Source organism: Castor canadensis, chromosome 1, assembly GCF_047511655.1.
Source record: "Castor canadensis chromosome 1, mCasCan1.hap1v2, whole genome shotgun sequence".
Taxonomy (NCBI): domain Eukaryota; kingdom Metazoa; phylum Chordata; class Mammalia; order Rodentia; family Castoridae; genus Castor; species Castor canadensis.
Window position 1 is genome coordinate 120963816 of NC_133386.1, and position 19845 is coordinate 120983660.

The 19845-nt window shown below is 35.4% G+C and overlaps 1 protein-coding gene across 9 annotated transcripts in view; it reads right to left on the bottom strand.

The window, feature by feature from the left end:
• Positions 1-19845, bottom strand: part of Tmem135 (transmembrane protein 135) — a 228762-nt gene that overhangs the window by 197532 nt on the left and 11385 nt on the right. For 4 of the 9 annotated variants that reach the window (XM_074081542.1, XM_074081549.1, XM_074081534.1 and 1 more), the window contains exons 2-4: positions 8871-8998; positions 6917-7009; positions 5453-5485 (exon numbers count right to left, since the gene is read on the bottom strand). In XM_074081542.1, coding sequence (XP_073937643.1) covers positions 5453-5485; positions 6917-7009; positions 8871-8998 — 254 coding nt within the window. Of the gene's footprint in view, positions 1-5452; positions 5508-6916; positions 7010-8870; positions 8999-19845 lie in introns of those variants that run through there. The other 5 variants (XM_074081564.1, XM_020177322.2, XM_020177321.2 and 2 more) reach the window with 3 other exon arrangements.

Consider the following 19845-nt stretch of genomic DNA (forward strand, 5'->3'; position numbering starts at 1 on the left):
CTTCAGAATGCCATCCTTTATGAGTTGGTAAAATATTAACACTAAGAAGCTGCATGCAAAGTTCAAGATACACTGTAGTCCACACAGCAAGCACTGAAAAAGAAAATGAAATTTTAAATACACAAATAATGCAAAGGAAGGAGGAAAACAAAAATGAAAGAAAAAATATTAATAATAAAATGCCAGATGTAGCCTACCCTTACTAATAAATAACCAAATACTAATGGGCAATATAATCTAATTAAAAGGCAAAACAATCAAAATAGATGTGAGAAAATAAACAAAACACAACTACATGCTGCTTGCAAAAAATATACTTTAAATATAAAGACAAAGATACATGTAATTAATTGGAAAGAAAAAATATACTATACAAACTGTAGGCATAAGAAGGCTAGAGTAGCTATATAGGTATGAAATAAGAACAGACTTTGGACAAAGAGCATTACCTGAGGTCAGAAGGACATATCACATCAATAAAAGGTTAATTCATTATGAAGAAATGGCAATCATAAAAGTGTATATACCAATAAAAGCATCACAGAAACTGACAAGACTTAAAGGGAGAACTAGACAATTCCAAAACCAGTTGGAGCTCTCACACTTCACTTTTGGCAAATGATAAACTTAGAGTAAAAACAGTAAAGATAAAGATCAGTAGCTTTCAATAAAGACTGATTTGTCCCATGGGGATATTCTGCAATATCTGGAGACACATTTAGTTGTCTCAATTTGATGAGGAGAAGGGAATGCTAGTAGCACACAACTTTCCCAATAAAGAACAATCTGTACCCAAAGGGGTCAATAGTACCAAGGCTGAGAAATCCAACTGCAGATAACATTATCAACAACCTTTACCGCACTGATATTTAAAAACCACTACAAACAGGCTAAAGACAAAAATCACATGATTATATCTATTGATGCAGTAAAGGCATTTAGCAAAATGTTATTCATGATAAAGAGTCTGAGCAAATTAGGAATAAATGTGAACTTTCTAAACATGAGAATGCATCCCTTTAAAAACATACTACAGTGACCCTCATATCTAATGGTCAAAGACTGACCATTAAATTAAATTAAAAAGCCATCCCCTAAGATCAGTAACAAGTAAGAAAATACGAGCACAATAAGATGAAGAAAGAAAAAAACAGAAAACATAAAAAGAAATAACACACAGGATGGAAAAGAAGAAGTAAAACTTTCTTATTTTGCAGGTGTTTATGTAGAATATTACAAGGAACACAAAAACTCCTAGAGTTCACCAAGGTCACAAGAGATAAGATCAATATACAAAAAGTCAATATTTATATTCAGTGGCAATAAACACGTGGAAAATGAAATTTAAAACAATACTACCATACCTCATATGATATACAAAAATTAATTCAAAACAAGATACAGCAGCTCAGGCTTGTAATCCTAGCTAGTCAGGAGCCAGAGCCTGGCAAGAGTTCACAAGACCCCATCTCAACTAACAAAAGATGGGGATGGAGGCACACGCCTGATATCCCAGCAATGTGGGGAAGCACACGTGGGGGGACTGTAGTCCAGGGCACTCCAGGCATAAAGCAAGACAACATCTCAGAAAAAAAACAAAGTAAGCCAAGCACGGGTGGCTCAGCTCACACCTGAATATTAGCTACTTGGAACACTGAGATCAGGAGGATCATTGTTAAGGCCAGCTCAAGGAAATAGTTTTCAAGACCCCCATCTCCAAAATAACCAGGGCAAAGTAGACTAAAGTCATGGTTCAAACTATAGAGTGCCTGTTTTTCAAGCACTCCAAAAAAAAAAGCAAAAAGGACTGGCAGCATGGCTCAAATCGTAGAGCACCTGACTAGCAAGTGTGAGGCCCTGAGTCCAAACCTCAGTACAGCAAAATAAATAAATAAAATACATAAACAATAAATAAATGATTAATCCAAATGGATGAAAGACCTACATGTAAGAGCTAAAATTATAAAGTTTTGGGTTTTTTTTTTTTTAACGCAGAGTCTCATACTTCCTAAACAGGCGCTCTTACCACTTGAGCCACTCCATCAATCCCTGTTTTGTGATGAGTTAGGGTCTCAAGAACTATTTGCCTAGGGTTGGCTTCTAACAGCCTGATCTCTGCCTCCTGTGTAGCTAGAATTATAGGTATGAGACACCAGTGCCCAGCTGGTAATGATTTCTTAAACATGACACCAAAAACACAATCAACAAAAGAATAAAAAAATAGAGCCAGGCATGTTGACACACAACTGTAATCTCAGTACTTGGGAGCTGGAGGCCTCCAAAAACTTCACTAGTTCAAAGCCTATATGGGCCTTTGTCTCAGAAAATTTTTTTAAAAAGATAAAGTGGACCTCATCAAACTATGACTGTTGGGCTCAGAACATGATCAAGGAAGTGGGAAGATTCCGAACATGAGAAAACATTTGCAAATTGTATATCTGGCAGTGGAATTACATCTAGAATATCTAAAGAACACTTACAGCTCAAAAATTAAAAGGTAAATTGCCCAATTAAAAAATGAACACAAGATCTGAGAAGACATTTCTCCAAAAAGGATATGCAAATGGCCAAAAAGAACACTGAAAGATCTTCAGTATCATTAGTCACCTAGGAAATGTGTATCAAAGCCATAATACGATACCACTTCACACTGCTAGGATGACTATAAGCAGAAATTCATATAATAGCAAGTGCTGGCCAGAAACTGGAGAGACTGGACACTTCATATGCTGCTAAATAGTTTGGCCCTTCAAAAAGTTTCACAGCGTTGATTACTATATAAGCCAGCAATTCCACAACCAGGTACATAATCCAGAGAAATGGAAACATTATGTCCACACAAAAGTGTATATGCAAATGTTCACAGCAGCACTATTCACAACCAAGAAGTAGAAACAACTCCAATTTCCATCCATAGACAAACAGATAAATAAAATGTGGTACAGCCACATAATGGCTTGTTAGTTCATAATAAAAAGTAACAAAATAATGACACATATTATATCTGTGAATCTTGAAACCATTATGGTAAGTAAAAGACGCCTATCACCAATGACCACATGTTGTATGATTCTGTTTAAAAGCCTATTCTGTCCAGAAAAGGCAAATACGTATAGATATAAAATTGACCAGTGGTTAGGAATGGATTGGCATGTGGCTAGATGAAGGAGGTTAGGGGGTAACAGCTAAAGGGGTTTCTTTTGGAGGTGAAGAAAATGCTGTAGAATTGACTTAGGTGATGGTTAAACATCTTTGTAAATATACAACCTACAAACTGCATACTTTTAAAAAGGGCAAATTGCCTGGGCATGAAATACAACTCAGTAAAGTTACCAAAAATAATATTAATAGTACCATTGCAATTGTCCCCGGGAAGTGAAACACTGCCTTGAAGCAAGGAGGGTGTGGGGGAGAGGGAGTGGGCAGGGGTAGCGGGGAAGAAATGACCCAAACAATGTATGCACATATGAATAAATGAATAAAAAAAAAAGGCTAAATAACTAAAAAATCTATTTAAAAAAGAAAAGAAAATGAAACACTAACAGGATAGATTGTAAACCTAACAAAACATACACAAGAGGCTATATGGGTATGGCTCAATTGGTAGTGCACTTGCCTAGCAAGTATGAGGCCCTGTGTTTAAACCCTTATACTGAAAAAAAAAAAACACAGAAGACACATTTAGCAAATTATGAAAATTATAAAAACTGATAAAAGATCAAAATAAATGGAGAATACCATGCTCATGAATAAAACAGCCCAAAAATAGAAATATCATATATGTCCCAAAAAAGATGAATGTTTAAATAAATAAATTGATACATTCATATAACTACTCAGCAATAAGAAGGAATGAACTAGTAATACTGGTAACACATTGATGGATATCAACAACAGGATACTTAGTTTTTTAAAAAAAAAAGAAAGAAAGAAAGAAAAAGCCTATGGTAAAAGGCTACATATTCCATAATTCAATTTATATAACTTTCCAAAGGTCTCAAAATGACATGAATCCAGAACTGTAAAACAGATTAGTCACTCTGAGGAAGCAGAAATTAGAAGGCAGATGTGGCAACTACAACAAGAATTCAAGACAAATCATTAGTCATAAAGGAAACGCAAATCAAAACTACACTAAGAGTCCATCTCACTCCAGTCAGATTGGCAATCATCAGGAAAACAAACAATAAATGCTAGTTAGGATGGGGGAGCAGGGAAGAGGAGCCCTGATACACTAGTGATGTAAATGTAAATTACTGCAACTATACTGGAAATCAGTATGGAGATTCATCAAAAAACTAAAAAGAGAAATGCCTTAAGATCCTGCCATACTACTCTTGGGCATATATACAAAGGAGTGTAAATCGATATACAAGAGAGAGGCCTGCATGTCCAGGCTTATTGTAGCTCTTTTCAGAGTAGCCAAACTATGGAAACAGTTAAGGTACCCAAGAACTGATGAAAGAATAAAGAAAATATGGTACATATATACCATGGAGTATTATTTAACTATAAAGAAAGATAAAATTATGTCATTTGCAGGAAAATGCACAGAACTGGCGATCATCATGCTGAGAGAGCTAAGACAAGTTCAAAAGGCCAAATATTGCCATGTTCTCACTCATTTGTGGAACTTAAACTTAAAATAACAATGATGATAATGATGATGGGACATGAATGCATATGGGGGACTATCTAGGGGAAAGGTCAGTAGTGGAGGAGGAGAAAAGGAAAGGACCCTGAGGGGTGAAGAGGATTGAGGTACACTACATACATAAATATACAGCATAATGAAACCCACAAAACACTGTTTGAAAAAGCAGGGAGGACAGAGAAAGGGAATGGAAATATAAGGAAGAGAGTGAACTTGTTCAAAGTACACTGTATACATGTATGGAATTATCACAATGAAATCTTCTCATATCACTCATGTATGCTAATTCAAAATAAAATTTTTAAAAATAATGTTTAAATCTAATCAAGTCTTCAAACCAAGCTTGAGGTTTACTAGAAATACACTAGATAAATGAACCAATTAATTCCATGAGAAAACAATTTAATGAAACCAGAAACATATTACAGACAACAAGACAACAGGCCTAGTCACTTCAATAAATCAATGCTGTGGAGAAAAAAAGGTGAAAAGACTATCAGGTTAAAAGAAAATGAAGAAAATAAAATGATTCACATAAACGGTGACTATATTCTAGTTCAAAGAGACAGCTATAAGAGCCACTTTAGGGCAGTATGAGCTAGATAGTATTAAGGAATGATCATTAATTGTCTTAAGTGTGAAATGGTATTGCAACTACATAGGACAAGACTCTTATTTGAGAAGGTGCTGCTGATGTACTCAGGAGTAAAGTGTCATGATGTCTACAACATGCTCCCACACACACTCACAAAGCCTCACACACACACACACACACACTCACATACAAAGTAAACATACCATAATGTTGACTTCAGATGGTACAAAAGTATTCTGTCAAAAAGTAGACACATAACTATAAAAAGTTATCTTATTCAAGTGTTAGGCCAATCCTGATATACTTGATTTAGTTTCATGTATAATTAACATATATTTTAAACACATATTTTCAAAATCAATATTCACGTTTTAAAATTGATGGATGTTACAAACACCAGAATAACTTATTAAGTTATGAGCAAAAAAAAAAAATACTTAACACATATGCTTTAATGTGCCAGGTGCTGTTCTAAGTATTTTTCATACATTAACTTGATCATCTGACAACTAAAGTATCTCTATTTCCATTTACTTAGTAAGGAATAAGCCAAAGAGGCCACACAGTAAGCAGCTGAGCCAGTCTACTAAGCTATACAACCTGCACATTAGCTGCCATGCTATACTGTCCTCTCAGTGGAATAAATTATGTTTCTGGAATTACTGAATTGATTTTGCAGCAGTAATAACATCCATCAGTTCTTTGAATTTAGTAATTCTAATAATGCAAAAGTATCATGATAAATCAAAGAATCACAAAATTTTACATAACATTACATTCACAAAAGTGCATGAAGAATGGCTTCAGATAGGTTGGAATATAGCTCAGTGAGAGAGCACTTGCCTAACATGCTCAAAGCCTGGGTTCAATCCCCAGTACTACACTAAATAAAATAATAAAAGATTAAAAATAAAAAATAGAAGAATGGCTTTAGATGGCTTAAGTCAGTATATGGTTATCTGTAAGATCTACTCATACTCTTACAAGGAGGTCAACAACTTTGATAAGCATTTTTATAAACTAAGAAGTTTCCATATATGATCCCATTTTGATTCTCTGGAAAAGAGGTAAATAAACTTCTCAAAAATAACAATAATTATTCATGGAATGAAAAATATTCCCTAAACCAAAGCTTTAACTTGAAGTATTTATCGGACTGGACAGTTTATGTAAGTTTGTGAGTCTCTAAAAATCTCATTAACTCACATGGAAAATTTCAGGCTGACAAAAAACTAATTAGTATTAACAGAGGTCATTCAATGAAACTGAAATGAAGTTCAGACCTAAACAGTAACAGAAAACTATTAGTAACTTTCTTAGGTGCAAAAACTGTATTACAGCTATAGAAATGATCTTTCATTAGAATCTGCACATGCCAAGTTTTAATTAGGCCATATCACAGAACCCTGTAATGATTTTAGTAAGTGGGAGCTAATGAATATTATTGTTGTCTAATATCAATCTTTATGTTGTACTTCTTTATTTTATGTACTTAATAAATATAAATAACGTTACTATAAAGTTAATTTTCAAGTATTTATCTGCAGAAATTTTAAAAGAATAATTCTGGAGCTATTTCTCATCCCCGGACAACAATTATGTGATAAGCAAATAAGTGTCCTAGTAGTAAGCAGTTCTATTAACCATCTAGACATGTCCACTCTTACCTGCTTTTCCTTTCAATCAGAATGGCCGCATAGGAAGCTGGCAAAGCAGCACCAAATCCAGGAGTCCATGAGTAGAATTTCCCAAGTATCTTCCTGAAATTCAAATTTGGAATTTTTGTATGAAATTCCCAGTGGGTCATCTCAGTTGTTACAAAAAGAGAAGTTTCCCTTCTCAGTCCACCCTCCATCCAAATGTCCCACAGTGCCTCACATTCAATGTGTCTAAAACCATACTCTGTCAGTCTCCCCTCCAAGCACTATGCAGGGCACATGGCACGTACTCAGAAAGTATTAGGTGTTATTACAATTATTATTTTTATTATTATTAAAATTTTTAACACATGGTAGATAGTCAACAAATGTTTTCCTTTTTTTCTTAATAGCTTTTGTTTCAGCACTTACTGAGTTCTTTTATATTTTTTAGTTGACTATGTATATCGTTTTTTATTTACTGGAATGTGTCACTTAAAAGTAAAGAATCTGCATAGTATTTAAAACATTATAAATGACCTTATCTGCTTGGGTTTTTAAAGAGAAAAAAAAAGAAATTTGGAGGTGTTAGGAAGATTTTTTTTTTCCTTTCAAAACACTTTGTTCCTAACAAAGGGAGAAACAACGTAAAAATTTAAGAATTTATCTTTACAAAGTTTGTCAGTTCCTAATGTAATACGTACGTATGTAATATGTGTGTATGTGCACATACAGGCAAGGATCAAGTATCAGAGATGAAATGATCTTTTTAATTAAAGTTCAGATTTTAAAAGATTAGAGTAACTAATGTGACACTTGGGTGTTTCTGAAATAGAGATCAGAAACTTTCTGCCTGGGAAGACTGGAGGTAGTTTTCCCTCCAACATAAAATCCAAAAAGGACTTAACAAGCTATTGAATATAAAAATTAAATGAAATTTTATTCATTGAATTATTTACAGAAAGAACATGGGTGTTATCTTAATGTTAACATTCCACAACCTAGCCAAACAGGTCACAGAACATGACAAAATGTGCCGCAATAGCAATGTGCACTTAGTGCAATTTTTAAAGAATTATTATTTGTAACCTTACTTTTAGAGTTTTAACAAGTCTTTAAAACTTTCCAGAGACCATTTGATGAAGAAAGTTCATTACACAGATTAACTTAAACATGATTTTTTTTCTCAACAGTATAAAAGCTTTATCAGATGTTTTCTGCATTATCAAAAAGTTTATAAATAGTCAAGCTCTGTGGGAAAATCTGCAAAAGACATTTTGAAATTATATATATAACTGCAGTTAAAATATATAAAACTACTTTGAGCAACACAAGTATAAGGATAATGAGAAGTGAATATTTTAACTCAACAGACATAAGGACAGTTTATTTTCACCAATCAGTAAAAGAGATCAAAAATATCTAGTAAATATGTTAGTTTTGTAGCAGCACTCAAAAGACTGAACGTCTACCTGCATCAAGAATGGGTAAAGTATGTACCACAGGTAATGTATGCAAGATTGGATCAGGACCAAATGTTCCAACAGTTCTATAAACTAGGATTTAATTCATTGTTTTATACATAAACATGTGTATTTTATAGTTCTTTTGAAGCTTACTTGCTGCATGTAGACCAAACTTATGTCATACACAGTTGCTTTAAAGTCCTGATCTAGGAAATTGAAAAGCTAAGAAATCCTGATCACCAACTTCAAAAATATACCAGGCCTCAGAAAATGTATGACATATTAAAGCATTTTTGCTATACAATCATACCAATAATTTGAACTCTATATTACATCTTGAAACCAAGAACCGCAAAGCTCCTGATTTTATTAACTTTCTCTGAGATAAATATCACTTTATGGATTCAAAAAACCGAAATAGAGACAATGACCTAAACCATACCTATGTAAACAACCACTTGTTTACATTTCAACAGATAAAAGTGTATTAACATCTAATGGTGATTACAAGTACCAACCTTAAAGTGCAAAACCAAACAATATATAAGGCCCCGTTAGCAGTCAGGAATGAAGCAGATTGCAGGATCTCTGGGAGTAGCTTGTATAAATAATAGTCTAATTTTCGTTTTCGGAGAATTGCTGCAATCTGGAAAGAGAAAGGCTTTTTTGTTTAATCCAACCAATTGTTCCCACTTAAATTAGCTCTTACATGGAAGTTATTGAATAAAAAGTAGAGCTGGTGGTACAGCTCAGAGGTAAAATGCCTGCCAAGGCACAAGGCCTGAGTTCTAACACCAACAACATACACAAACACACACACACAAACCTATTAAAGTAAAAACTTTGGCTGCTACTGGCTCCTATTCTCTAAAAATACAACTTTCCAAACTGCAAAGAAGATGTTTAAATTTATTCAGAGTAAAAAATACATCAAGACATTACAACATGGGTTGCATTACGCTCTACATACTGAGGTAAATATTTTTAATGACTTAAAAATAGCTTTAAACTAAACATGAAACGTACTTTTAAATGGAAAAAATGAATTGCATTTCAAATAAAGATCAGATGCTATAACAAATCTACTACATTGCAGGTTTTATCAACCTACCACTATTAGAGAACCCCAGTGACAGAAACCAGGAAAAAAGATCATTCAGTATTCAGACATGATGACTGTGAGGGAAACAACATGCTAGGAATGTAAAAAGTAACAGAAATAGTGATTTCTGTCTTCCTGGGGCCCATCAAAAAAAGATCTAAGAAGCCATTATTGAGGTAAGCACCATGTGCTGCTAGAATACAGAAAGAGGAACAAGTTCCTAGAGAGAGGATGCATCTTTTATTTAAAAAAAAAAAAACTATCAGTTTTCACGACCAAACTTTTAAATTTAGACTGAAAACCTTTTTGGTTTTTTTTTTTTTCCTTTTTTTTTTTAGAACTTTGAATATATAAAAAATAATAATAATATATTTTTAAAATAGAGGACATGGACTTGGAGAGCACCTCAAGTGGTAGAGCACCTGCCTAACAAACACAAACCCCAGTAACCCCCCACCACACACACACATAAAATCAAGTCATAAATCTACTTACAGAGCACATTATGGGAAATAAAACAGAAAATAAGTCACAATATACTCAAGTTATGGATGTAGATAATGAAGAATGATTAAGTCTTAGTAATCTAATACAAGATGCCATGGAAGTTTAGCAAAGTGAGTTTAATATATGAGCAGAAATCTTGTGGAAGAAGGGAAATGGACTGGATTTGGAAGAACAGAATTCTCTCAGGTCATGGGAAGGAATATTGTTCCAGCATGACCAAACACTGTATTAAAGGAACAGAGGCTAGAACAACATAATTAGGGAATGAAGGAGGAGGTATAAGAAAAGACAAAATTGACTAGGAAGCAGGAAGACTAAAAAACTCTCGATTCATTCCCTGTCTTTATAGAAAGAACACTTTCCCTAAGGTCGGTAATCAACAAATCTAATGGTCTCTTCTAAATTCTTCAAATTCCACCCCCTTGAAGCCTCTGAATCTGACCATCTCCTGCTTCAATTCAACTGCCATATACAGGATGGAAAAAATGATGAATAAGACCTAACCCTTACCTTCAAAGAACATAAAAATCTTGACAAGGAGAAAAATACACAAATAATAAACTATAACATGGCAGTGTAGTAAGTGCCAAACTAAAGGAAGAAAAAAATGCTACAGAAACACACAGAGTATGTACTGAAAGCTACTGAATAACTGCGGGGGGGGGGGGGGGGGGGCGCGGGGGGGGGGGAGGAATAAGGGAGAGTAACAGAGGGAGCTGAATTGACCAAAGTACAGTAGACTCACAGCAGAAATACACTGAGAGACCCCTTTGACATTGACTTTGGAATTAATAATGAAACAAGACTATAAAAGACTGTAAAATAAGTACAGTGGGGTGGGATAGTACTTGTGGGAGAAGTGAGGGTGAACATAGGAGATGATGGTGAGGGAATATGGTTGATGGCTTTATATACATATAGGAAATATAAGCATGAAACCTCTTGCAATTGCTTTAGGTGGGGTGAGGAGGGGTGTGCAGGGGGAAGATGGTGGAAGCAATCTAACCAATGAACAATACAAGGCTATTCAGAACTGTCACAATGAATCCCCCCTGTACAACAAATACACTCCAATAAAAGTGGGGGGAAAAAAAAGAAACATACATAAGGGAACCACCAAAGGGATATGGGAAAGGGCAGGTGATAGCATCAGGAAGATTTAACCATCTAAGATGGATCTCAACAGACAGAATTTTTCCCTGGCTGCAGTGCTGGACCTCAAATCCTCCTATTATTTGTCCCACATAGCTGGGATGACAGGCAAGTGCCACCACACCCAGTTTTTATTTGCTGAGATGCAGGTGTCACAAACTTTTTTGCCCTGGCTGGCCTTGAACCAGGATCCTCCTTATCTCTGCCTCCAGAGTAGCAAAGATTATAAGCTTGAGCCACTACACTTGACTTGGCAGGATTTGGACAGCAAATTCTGTAAAATATTCTGTAACAGTATATTCTTTTCATTCTCCTCTATTTGTAAATGCTATTCCTTTTTAGCAGTTTCTCTTCTGATCTCTACTTAGTGTACATGTGCTCTGTCCTACCACACCATCTATCATCGGAATGTAAGAAGTCCGATTATATTCCTAACCTGTCCCCCAATTCTAAGCAACACTTCAAATGTCAAGTGGGCACTGGGTTCCATGGGCACCAAAAATATCAACAGTTCCAAAACAGAACTCATTATATTTCCCAAATATTCTTATACTTTTGAGGGCTCTACTTCAAGTAGACAGCATCATATCCACTTAATTAGGAAAAAAATGTCAGTGCCATTCTTGTCAGTGCTGTCAAGTAGACAGGATCATATCCACTTAATTAGGAAAAAAATGTCAGTGCCATTCTTAATTCTTCCCTCATTTTAGGCCATCTCATCAATTCCTAGCATCTTCAGGATTTAGACTATAATGTCTCTTTCATTTTAGACTGAACAATGGGAAGAATCTGAGACTGTTATACATTCAAGTCATTACAGGAAAAAAAAAAAAAAGAAAACCTTTCTCCATTCCTGCAAAGGAAGAAATAAAACTGTTCCTATTTACAGATAAACTACTTGTCTACATAAAAATGTAAGACAGTTCAGCAAGATCATAGGATACAAAATCAATTGTATTTCTCATAAGAAATAAGAGCAATGAGCACATGGATATCAAAATTAAAACAATAATGGCATTTCTAACTCCTCAAAAACATAAAAGACTTAGGTTTAAATCCACAACACATTTAGAGAATTTGTATGCTGAAAACAACACAGTTGCTGATGAAAGTAATCAAAAAAGATATAACCATGCTGTTAGGTTTCAATCACTGTGACAAAAAATCTGAAATAAATAACTTACTAGGAGAAAGGTTTATTTTGGCTCATGGTTTCAAGAGATTTCAGCCCATTATAGATTGGCTCTATTGCTTTGGGGCCTGTGGTAAAATGGGAACACATGACAGAAGACGCTGCTCACCTCATGGCAGCCAGGAAGCAGAAGGAACTGGGGTCCCAATATTCCCCTCAAGGGCATGCCCCCAGTGACCTAATTTACTCCCACTTGGCCCCACCTACTAACAGTCCTCAACTTCCAAACAGCACCATGGTCTGGGGACCAAGCCTTCAAACATGAGGCTTTGGAGATATTCAAGATTCAAACTACAGCACATGCCATATTCAGGGATTGGGAGACTCACCACAATAAAGATGTTAATTCTTCCCAATATGAAATGCAGATCCAACACAATTCCAATCACAATCCCAGAAAGATATTTGTAGACAGAGACAAGATAGTCTACAATTTGTGTAGAAAAACAAAGGCATTAAAATAGTTTAAAAGTTTTTAAGGAGAACAAAGTAGAAGGAATAGGTCCATTTGATGTTAAGATATTATGTAGCTATAGTCTCTAACTGTGACATAGGCAAAGAGATAAAGAGATGAATGGAACAGAACACAGAACTACAAGTTCATCCAAATACATCCAACTAACTTTTGACAATAGTGCAAAGGTAATGAATTCTATGGATGAAAGAAAGGCTTTTCAACAAATGGTGCTGGATCAAGAAGATATGCATAAAAAAGAAAAACAGTGTCAAATTTTGAGCAAAAATTAATTCAAAATAGATCATAGACATTAATGTGAAATATAAAACTTTTAGGAAAAGATTAGAGAAAATATTAAGGCTCTAAGGCTAGACCAACAGTTTTTAGGGTTGATATTAAAAGCACAATTCATAAAAGAAAAATTTGATAAATTGCACTGTGTCAAAATTGAGACTTTTTCTTTGGAAAAGACCTATTAGGAGCATAACACATAAGCTACAGAAAAGGAGAAAGTAGAACTCACATATATAAGAAAGACTAGTATCTAAAACACATAAATAAATCTTAAAACACAACATAAAAATGCAATCCAATTAGAACAGGATTTAGACAGGCATTTCACAGAACAGAATATAAATAATCACATTAGCCATGAGGGAAATCTTAACTAAAACTATAATGAACTATAACTATATAAACATCAGAATGGCTAAAAACGACAGTGATAACACCAAACATGGCAAGAATTCAGAGAAAGCAGATCACTCATTTATTGCTGGAAGAAATATGAAATGATAAAACCATTCTGCAGAACAGTTTAGCAGTTTCTTGAAAAACTAAGCAAGCAACTATTATATAACCAGGAATTACAACTTCATTATTTATTTATTTATAGACAAATGTTTATAGTAGCTTTATTCATAATAGTCAACAACTGAAAACAACCCAGATGCTGTTCAATAGGTGGGTGATTTAACAAACTGTGATGAATCCATAACATGGAATAACTACTACTCAGTAATAAAAGAGAACAAACCAACAATACATGAAACAACCTCGAGGAATTCCTAGAGACTGAGTAAAAAAAGTTGATCTCAAATAACTACATATTGCATGATTCCACTTACATAACATTCTTTTAATGACAAAATTATAGAAATGAAGAATATTGTAGTGGCTGAAAGGATTACCAGGAGATGAACAAACAGGAGGGAAATAAGTGTGGCTATAAAAGAACAAATTAGGGATCCTTGCCAAAATGGAAATGTTTTGTGTCTTGGCTGCATCAATGGCAATATTTTTGTTGTAAAATTGTATTACTGCTTGGCAAGATGCTGCCATTGGGAGAAAATGGCTAACAGAAATTCAAGGGGTCTCTGTATTATTTTTTATAACTGTATGTGAATCTACAAGTCTCTCAAAAAGTTCAATTTTTTTTAAAAAGCAGTTTATTCATACAGCCAACAGGCATATGAAATGTTCAAAGCATCATTAGTCATCAGAAACCTGCACAATGAAATGCCACTACTCACACACTAGAAAGGTGAAAATGAAAATGAAAAGAACAGATACCATACAATGCTGGCAGGAAATAAGCACAATTACAACTCACACACTGCTGGTAAGACTGTATAACTCTACTGTTACTTTGGAAAACTATTTGACAGTATCTAATGAAACTGATATAAACCTACTCTATGATCCAGAAATTCCTCTACTGAGCATATGCCCAAAAGAAACAGTGTTTCTTTCCATCAAAAGACATTTTGGTAGCACTATCTGAAATTACAAATACTGGAACAACCTAAATATCCACTGACAATAAAATAGACAGATTTTACATATTTATAACACATACAGTCTATTGTGAGAAACTGGGAGTATCTGACACAAAATACAAGAAATAGCCCAGGACTGTACCATCACTTTATTCTAACCAGAGCTTACAGCCAGGGTCACAGCAGGCTAAGGTGAGGCCAGGCCAAGTCTGTGGTATAGGGCAGGGCGATTCCACCTCACTTTTCCCATCATTTGCTAGATGTACCACAGTCTGCTACAACATGAAAAAGGTTAAGAAGCACTGATCTAACCAAACAACATACCAGCATTCACACTAGCCATGTAGCAATTGTAGGAGCCCTTGTATTTATATATAAAATCATCATCAGACACCTTCAGAAACATCACACTTTATATCAAAGACTTTGCAATATTCATATACTTTAGACAAAAAATTCCACATTAAATCCTTATGAATTTTGCAAATATGTATATAAAGAGTTAGATAAAAACAAGATATATCACATATCACTATGGCTAAATACACATACCAACATTTGTTGATATTTTTATTTTTGTTTTAGAAGACTATTTAAGGACCTGGAAAAATCAATCAAAATATATAAAGTGAAAAGATGGTCTATAAAATAATAATTTTAATGAACATATATAATAAATACTGAAATGTTATGTATTGGTTATCACTAAGTAGTAGGAAACAGATTATTTTTTCTTTTTTTTTAGCATTTGCATATATTCCAGACTTTCTCTGGAATAATTTTTAATACCAAGGAGAGGGGGATAAGTGTGTGAGAGTGTAAGGATTAATTATTATTTAAAAATATGAATAGTGAATAAAAATAGGCTACAATACAAAATAATTAGAAAGATCTGATTTTTAATCTTAAACTCCACAACTACTTCTATGGAAGATACTTGTTTAGATGTTCTTCAGACTGTAATTTCCTCATTTCTTAAATAAAGAGGTTAAATGACACAAGGATTTCCTTTCCCCACTTCCAAAATTATGTCATTTCTTTAAAAATAAGTGGTACTGGAAGAGTTAAGTATCTGTGTGAGGGAAAAAAATTAACTTTATCCCCTGCCTCACACTACACACAAAAATTAATCTGAAATAGATCCTAGGCCTAAATTTTTAAATTATAAAACATTAAAGTAACTATAAAAAAAATATATCTGTGAACATTCCAAGTGTGGATCAAGAAACAAAAGCAGCATTAAGCACAGCTTCATGAAGAGTAAATATGAAGACATCTGACCAACACAAGTTCCTTTCTTCCCCTCCCTTCCCTTCCCTTCCCTTTCCTGCCTTCCCTCCTCCCTTCCTTCCTTTCTTTCTTTTTTTTCTTTTTGAGCGGGGGGGGGGGGGGGGTCTCATCATAGCCTCAAGCAATCCTCCTGCCTCAGCCTCTTAAGAAGCTGGTACCACAGGTGCACACTATGACACCCAGTTAGAAGTTTCTCTTCACAAGAATACCACTATAAAACATTCATGAAGACTATATGCATCTCATCTTATTCATTAGTACTCTTTGCTATTTATTCCCTTGTCTGTTTCCTCATGTGATTAATGCCATACATTTTCCATAGAGATAGTTTACTAGTATGGAGACTGCAGTCTTTGGCCATGGACTAGAACAAAGCTAATTGGCCCTCAAAGGGGATAACCATGATCTTAGGCTTAGTATCAAAGTGTAAATTAACAGTCATTTTTAACACCAGAGCTTGATCATTATTAAACTCTGTGAAAAGACTTCATTTCTAGAAGATCTGACAAATCTATGTACTTTGAACAATAAAATGGTTTGCAGTGAGCAGATTTTATTCTGTTAATCCTTCCTAAAGTAATCACTAGCAAATACCGGTTTCTTTAAAGCAGGATCCCTCAACCTCCAAACTATTGGCACTTGGGGCTGTCCTCTGCATGACAGGATGTCAAACAGCATCTCTCACCTCTCCCTCCTAAATGCCAGCAGCATTTCTCAGTTATGACAACCCAAAAGCTCTTCAGGTATTGTCCACATATCTCTTAGGAGATAAAACTGCCCCCTACTGAGTGAAAACAACTGCTTTAGGGAGAACAGCCAAATCAATGTATTTATTTGCTAATAGTTTGGATCTTAAATGTCCACCAAAGGCTCGTGTGCTAAAAGCCTAGTCTCTGTCCTCTGTCCTATTTGGGAGGTGATGGAAACTTTAGTAGGTGAGACCTAGTAGAAAGTCACGGGGTTGGGCGGTGCCCTTGGAGAGGATAGTGGGAATGCAGCCCCTTCCTGTCTGTTTTTGCTTCCTGGCTCCCATACAATGAGAAGCTTCCTCTGTCACAAACTCCCACTATGATCCACTGCCTCACCACAGGCTCAAAAGCAACAGGGACAAGTGACCATGGAAAGAAACTCCCAAAACTGTGAGCCAAAGCAAATCTTTCCTCCTGTTAATTAACTCAGGTATTTTGGTACAGTAACACAAAGGTAACTGACACAGAAAATTGGTGCCATGATATAGAGCTGTTGTTGTGACTATCCCTGAGACAATGTAGAGAAGCCTTAGAATTGGCTTCTGCAAAGAAGGAATTTGGAAACATTTGGAGGTGCGGGCTAGAGAATACCTAGGATGCTATACGTGAATCTTGACACGCAATTCTGTGGAGCTCAGAAACCAGAATTCTAATAGAAATGTTGTCAGTAAAGGCTATGTACGTGTAGTTTCAAGATAGGAATGAGGACTTTTCTGGGAACTGGAAAAAAGGCCATTCTTACTATATCATGGCGAGAAATTTGGTTGCACTTTGCCCATGCCCTTAGACTTTGTGGGAGGCTGAGTTTGAAAGTGATGGACTAGTTTATCAGGGGGAGGAGATTTCAAGGTAGCACAGCATTCATGTGGATACGCAGGTATTGTTGGCTACCTTTAGCCAGATTTTCAATCAAAATCAGGAGCACAAAGCAGAGCAGAAAGATCTGAAACATTTGAAGCTGGGTGAAAAAGGAGACCATTTAAAGATGCTAATAATTATGGAGGGTGCAGTTACTAAAGAGATTAATGCCATTAAAAAAGAAGCCAAATAATATGCACCCTGGGAAATAGGACAAATACCTTGAGGGAATCTCAGGAATCAGCACCCATCCCATCTGTAGGCTCAAAGGTGTAAAAGTATAAATTTGTTTCAAGGACTTTCCTTTGAAAAGAGCTGCTGGGGCACCCTGCTTGCCCACAACTGCCAGTGGGTAGATGGCAACATATGTAGAGGCAGCTGTGGTTCAAACCCAAATGGGCCTAGCAAGAGCTTGAGCTACCAGCAGACCATGGTGTTGTCCACATGGTACTTGTTTTGCAGGCATGCAGAATGTAATAGTTATGGGGTCATGGAGGCGTCCACCAAGATTGCAGAGGATAGCTTGGGATACCAGGCAGTATATGGCAGAACCAGAGTCCCTACAATTAGTCCCTGATAGGATGTTATGTGGAGCAGTGTGAGTGGAGCCAAAGCTGCAATGGAGCTAGGAAGACAGAGATGCCGGAATGTAGAACACCTTCTGCAGCAAAGCCATTTGATGGGACTGACCAAGCCCTGGGAGCACATACCCTACCACAGTGTGTCTCAGATGGGAGACATGGAGATAGGAATTAATGTTTGCCCTGCTGAGTTTTGGTCTTGCTTGCTCCAATCCTTACTTTCTATGCTTCTATCTTTCCCTTTTGAAACAGGAATATTTACTCTGTGCTAATTGTATCTTGGAAGTATGCAACTTTTTTTTTTAACTTTTGTAGAGTCTCACAGCTGAGTTTGCCTTGAGTTTCAAAGGAAACTTTAAGACTTGGTACTTTTCATGGGATAGTTAAGACTTTCAGGACTATTGGAAATGGGCTGTGCTGTTTAAGTGCCAGGAGCACAGTGATACAGTCTGTATCTTAAAAATGTCCCCAAAGGTCCATGTGTTAAAAGTTTGGTCCCTGGCTGATGGTGCTACTGCGAGGCTGTGGAACCTCTACTCTACTGGTGGAGTCAGGTGGCAAAAGAGAGAGGAAAAGGAGGGTCTGTGATCCCAATATTCCCCCTACAAGGCATGCCCCCAATCACCTAACTTCACAGTTTTAAGTATCATCTTTGTGTTACTATAACAAAATAACCCCTTGTATTAAAAACTATCTTATTAAAGAAGTTGGAGTTACTTTGTTGTCCCAAATTAATTTATAGTAGAAGGTAAATTTACTCTAGATGTTAATTTTATGTGTCAACTTGACTGAGTCAAGAAATGCCCAGACATTATGCTGGGTGTATCTGGGAAGGTATTTCTTGGTAGGAGTAACAGTTGAACAGATTTGAATAAAACAGATTTCATTGACTGGATGGCCTCATCCAGTCATCCTAAAACCTCAATAGAAAAAGAGGAAGAAGGAGGAAAGTGCTCCTGCCTATTTTCTTTAGCTAGAACACTCACTGGTCTTTTCCAATCTTCAGATTTACTGAAATATCAGCTCTTCTTGAGTCTAGGTGCCTCTGGCTTTCATATCAGCATTTACACAATTAGCTCTCCTAAGTCTACAGTGCCTACAGACTGCAGGTCTATGTACTCCATAACTGTGAGGTAATTTCTTATGTAACTATATATATATATATATATATAGTTATATATATAGAGAGAGTATATATAGAGTACATAGACCTACAGACTGCAGGTCTATGTACTCCATAACTGTGAGGTAATTTCTTATGTAACTATATATATATATATATATATATATATATATATATATATATATAGTTACAGTATCCACGGGAAATGGTTCCAAGAACCCAATTGATACTGAAATCCACAGGTGCTCAAGTTCCTTATATAATAAATTGTATTTGTATTTAACCTATGTGCATTATACTACATTCTTTATACTTTATTTATTGTATAGATAACTTACACAATTATTTATATAATCATCTCCAGATTAATTTATACCCAATACAGTGTAAATACTATGTAAATAGTTGCTAGGGATATAATACTAAGGAAAAAAACTCTATATGTTGAGCACAGAGGTAACTTTTTTCAGTACAACCATGTGTCACTTAATGATGGGAATACATTGAGAACTGTGTCGTTTCACAATTTTTGTCACTGTGCAAACACCATAAAGTGAACTTACATAAGCCTGATAGTAGCTTACTATACATTTATTTTACATGATATATACTCATATATGGTCCTTTGTTGACCAAAAAAGTCCTATGCAGCATATGACTGCATTCTGAAGCCACAGTTGATTGAGTCCTCAGATACAGAGCCC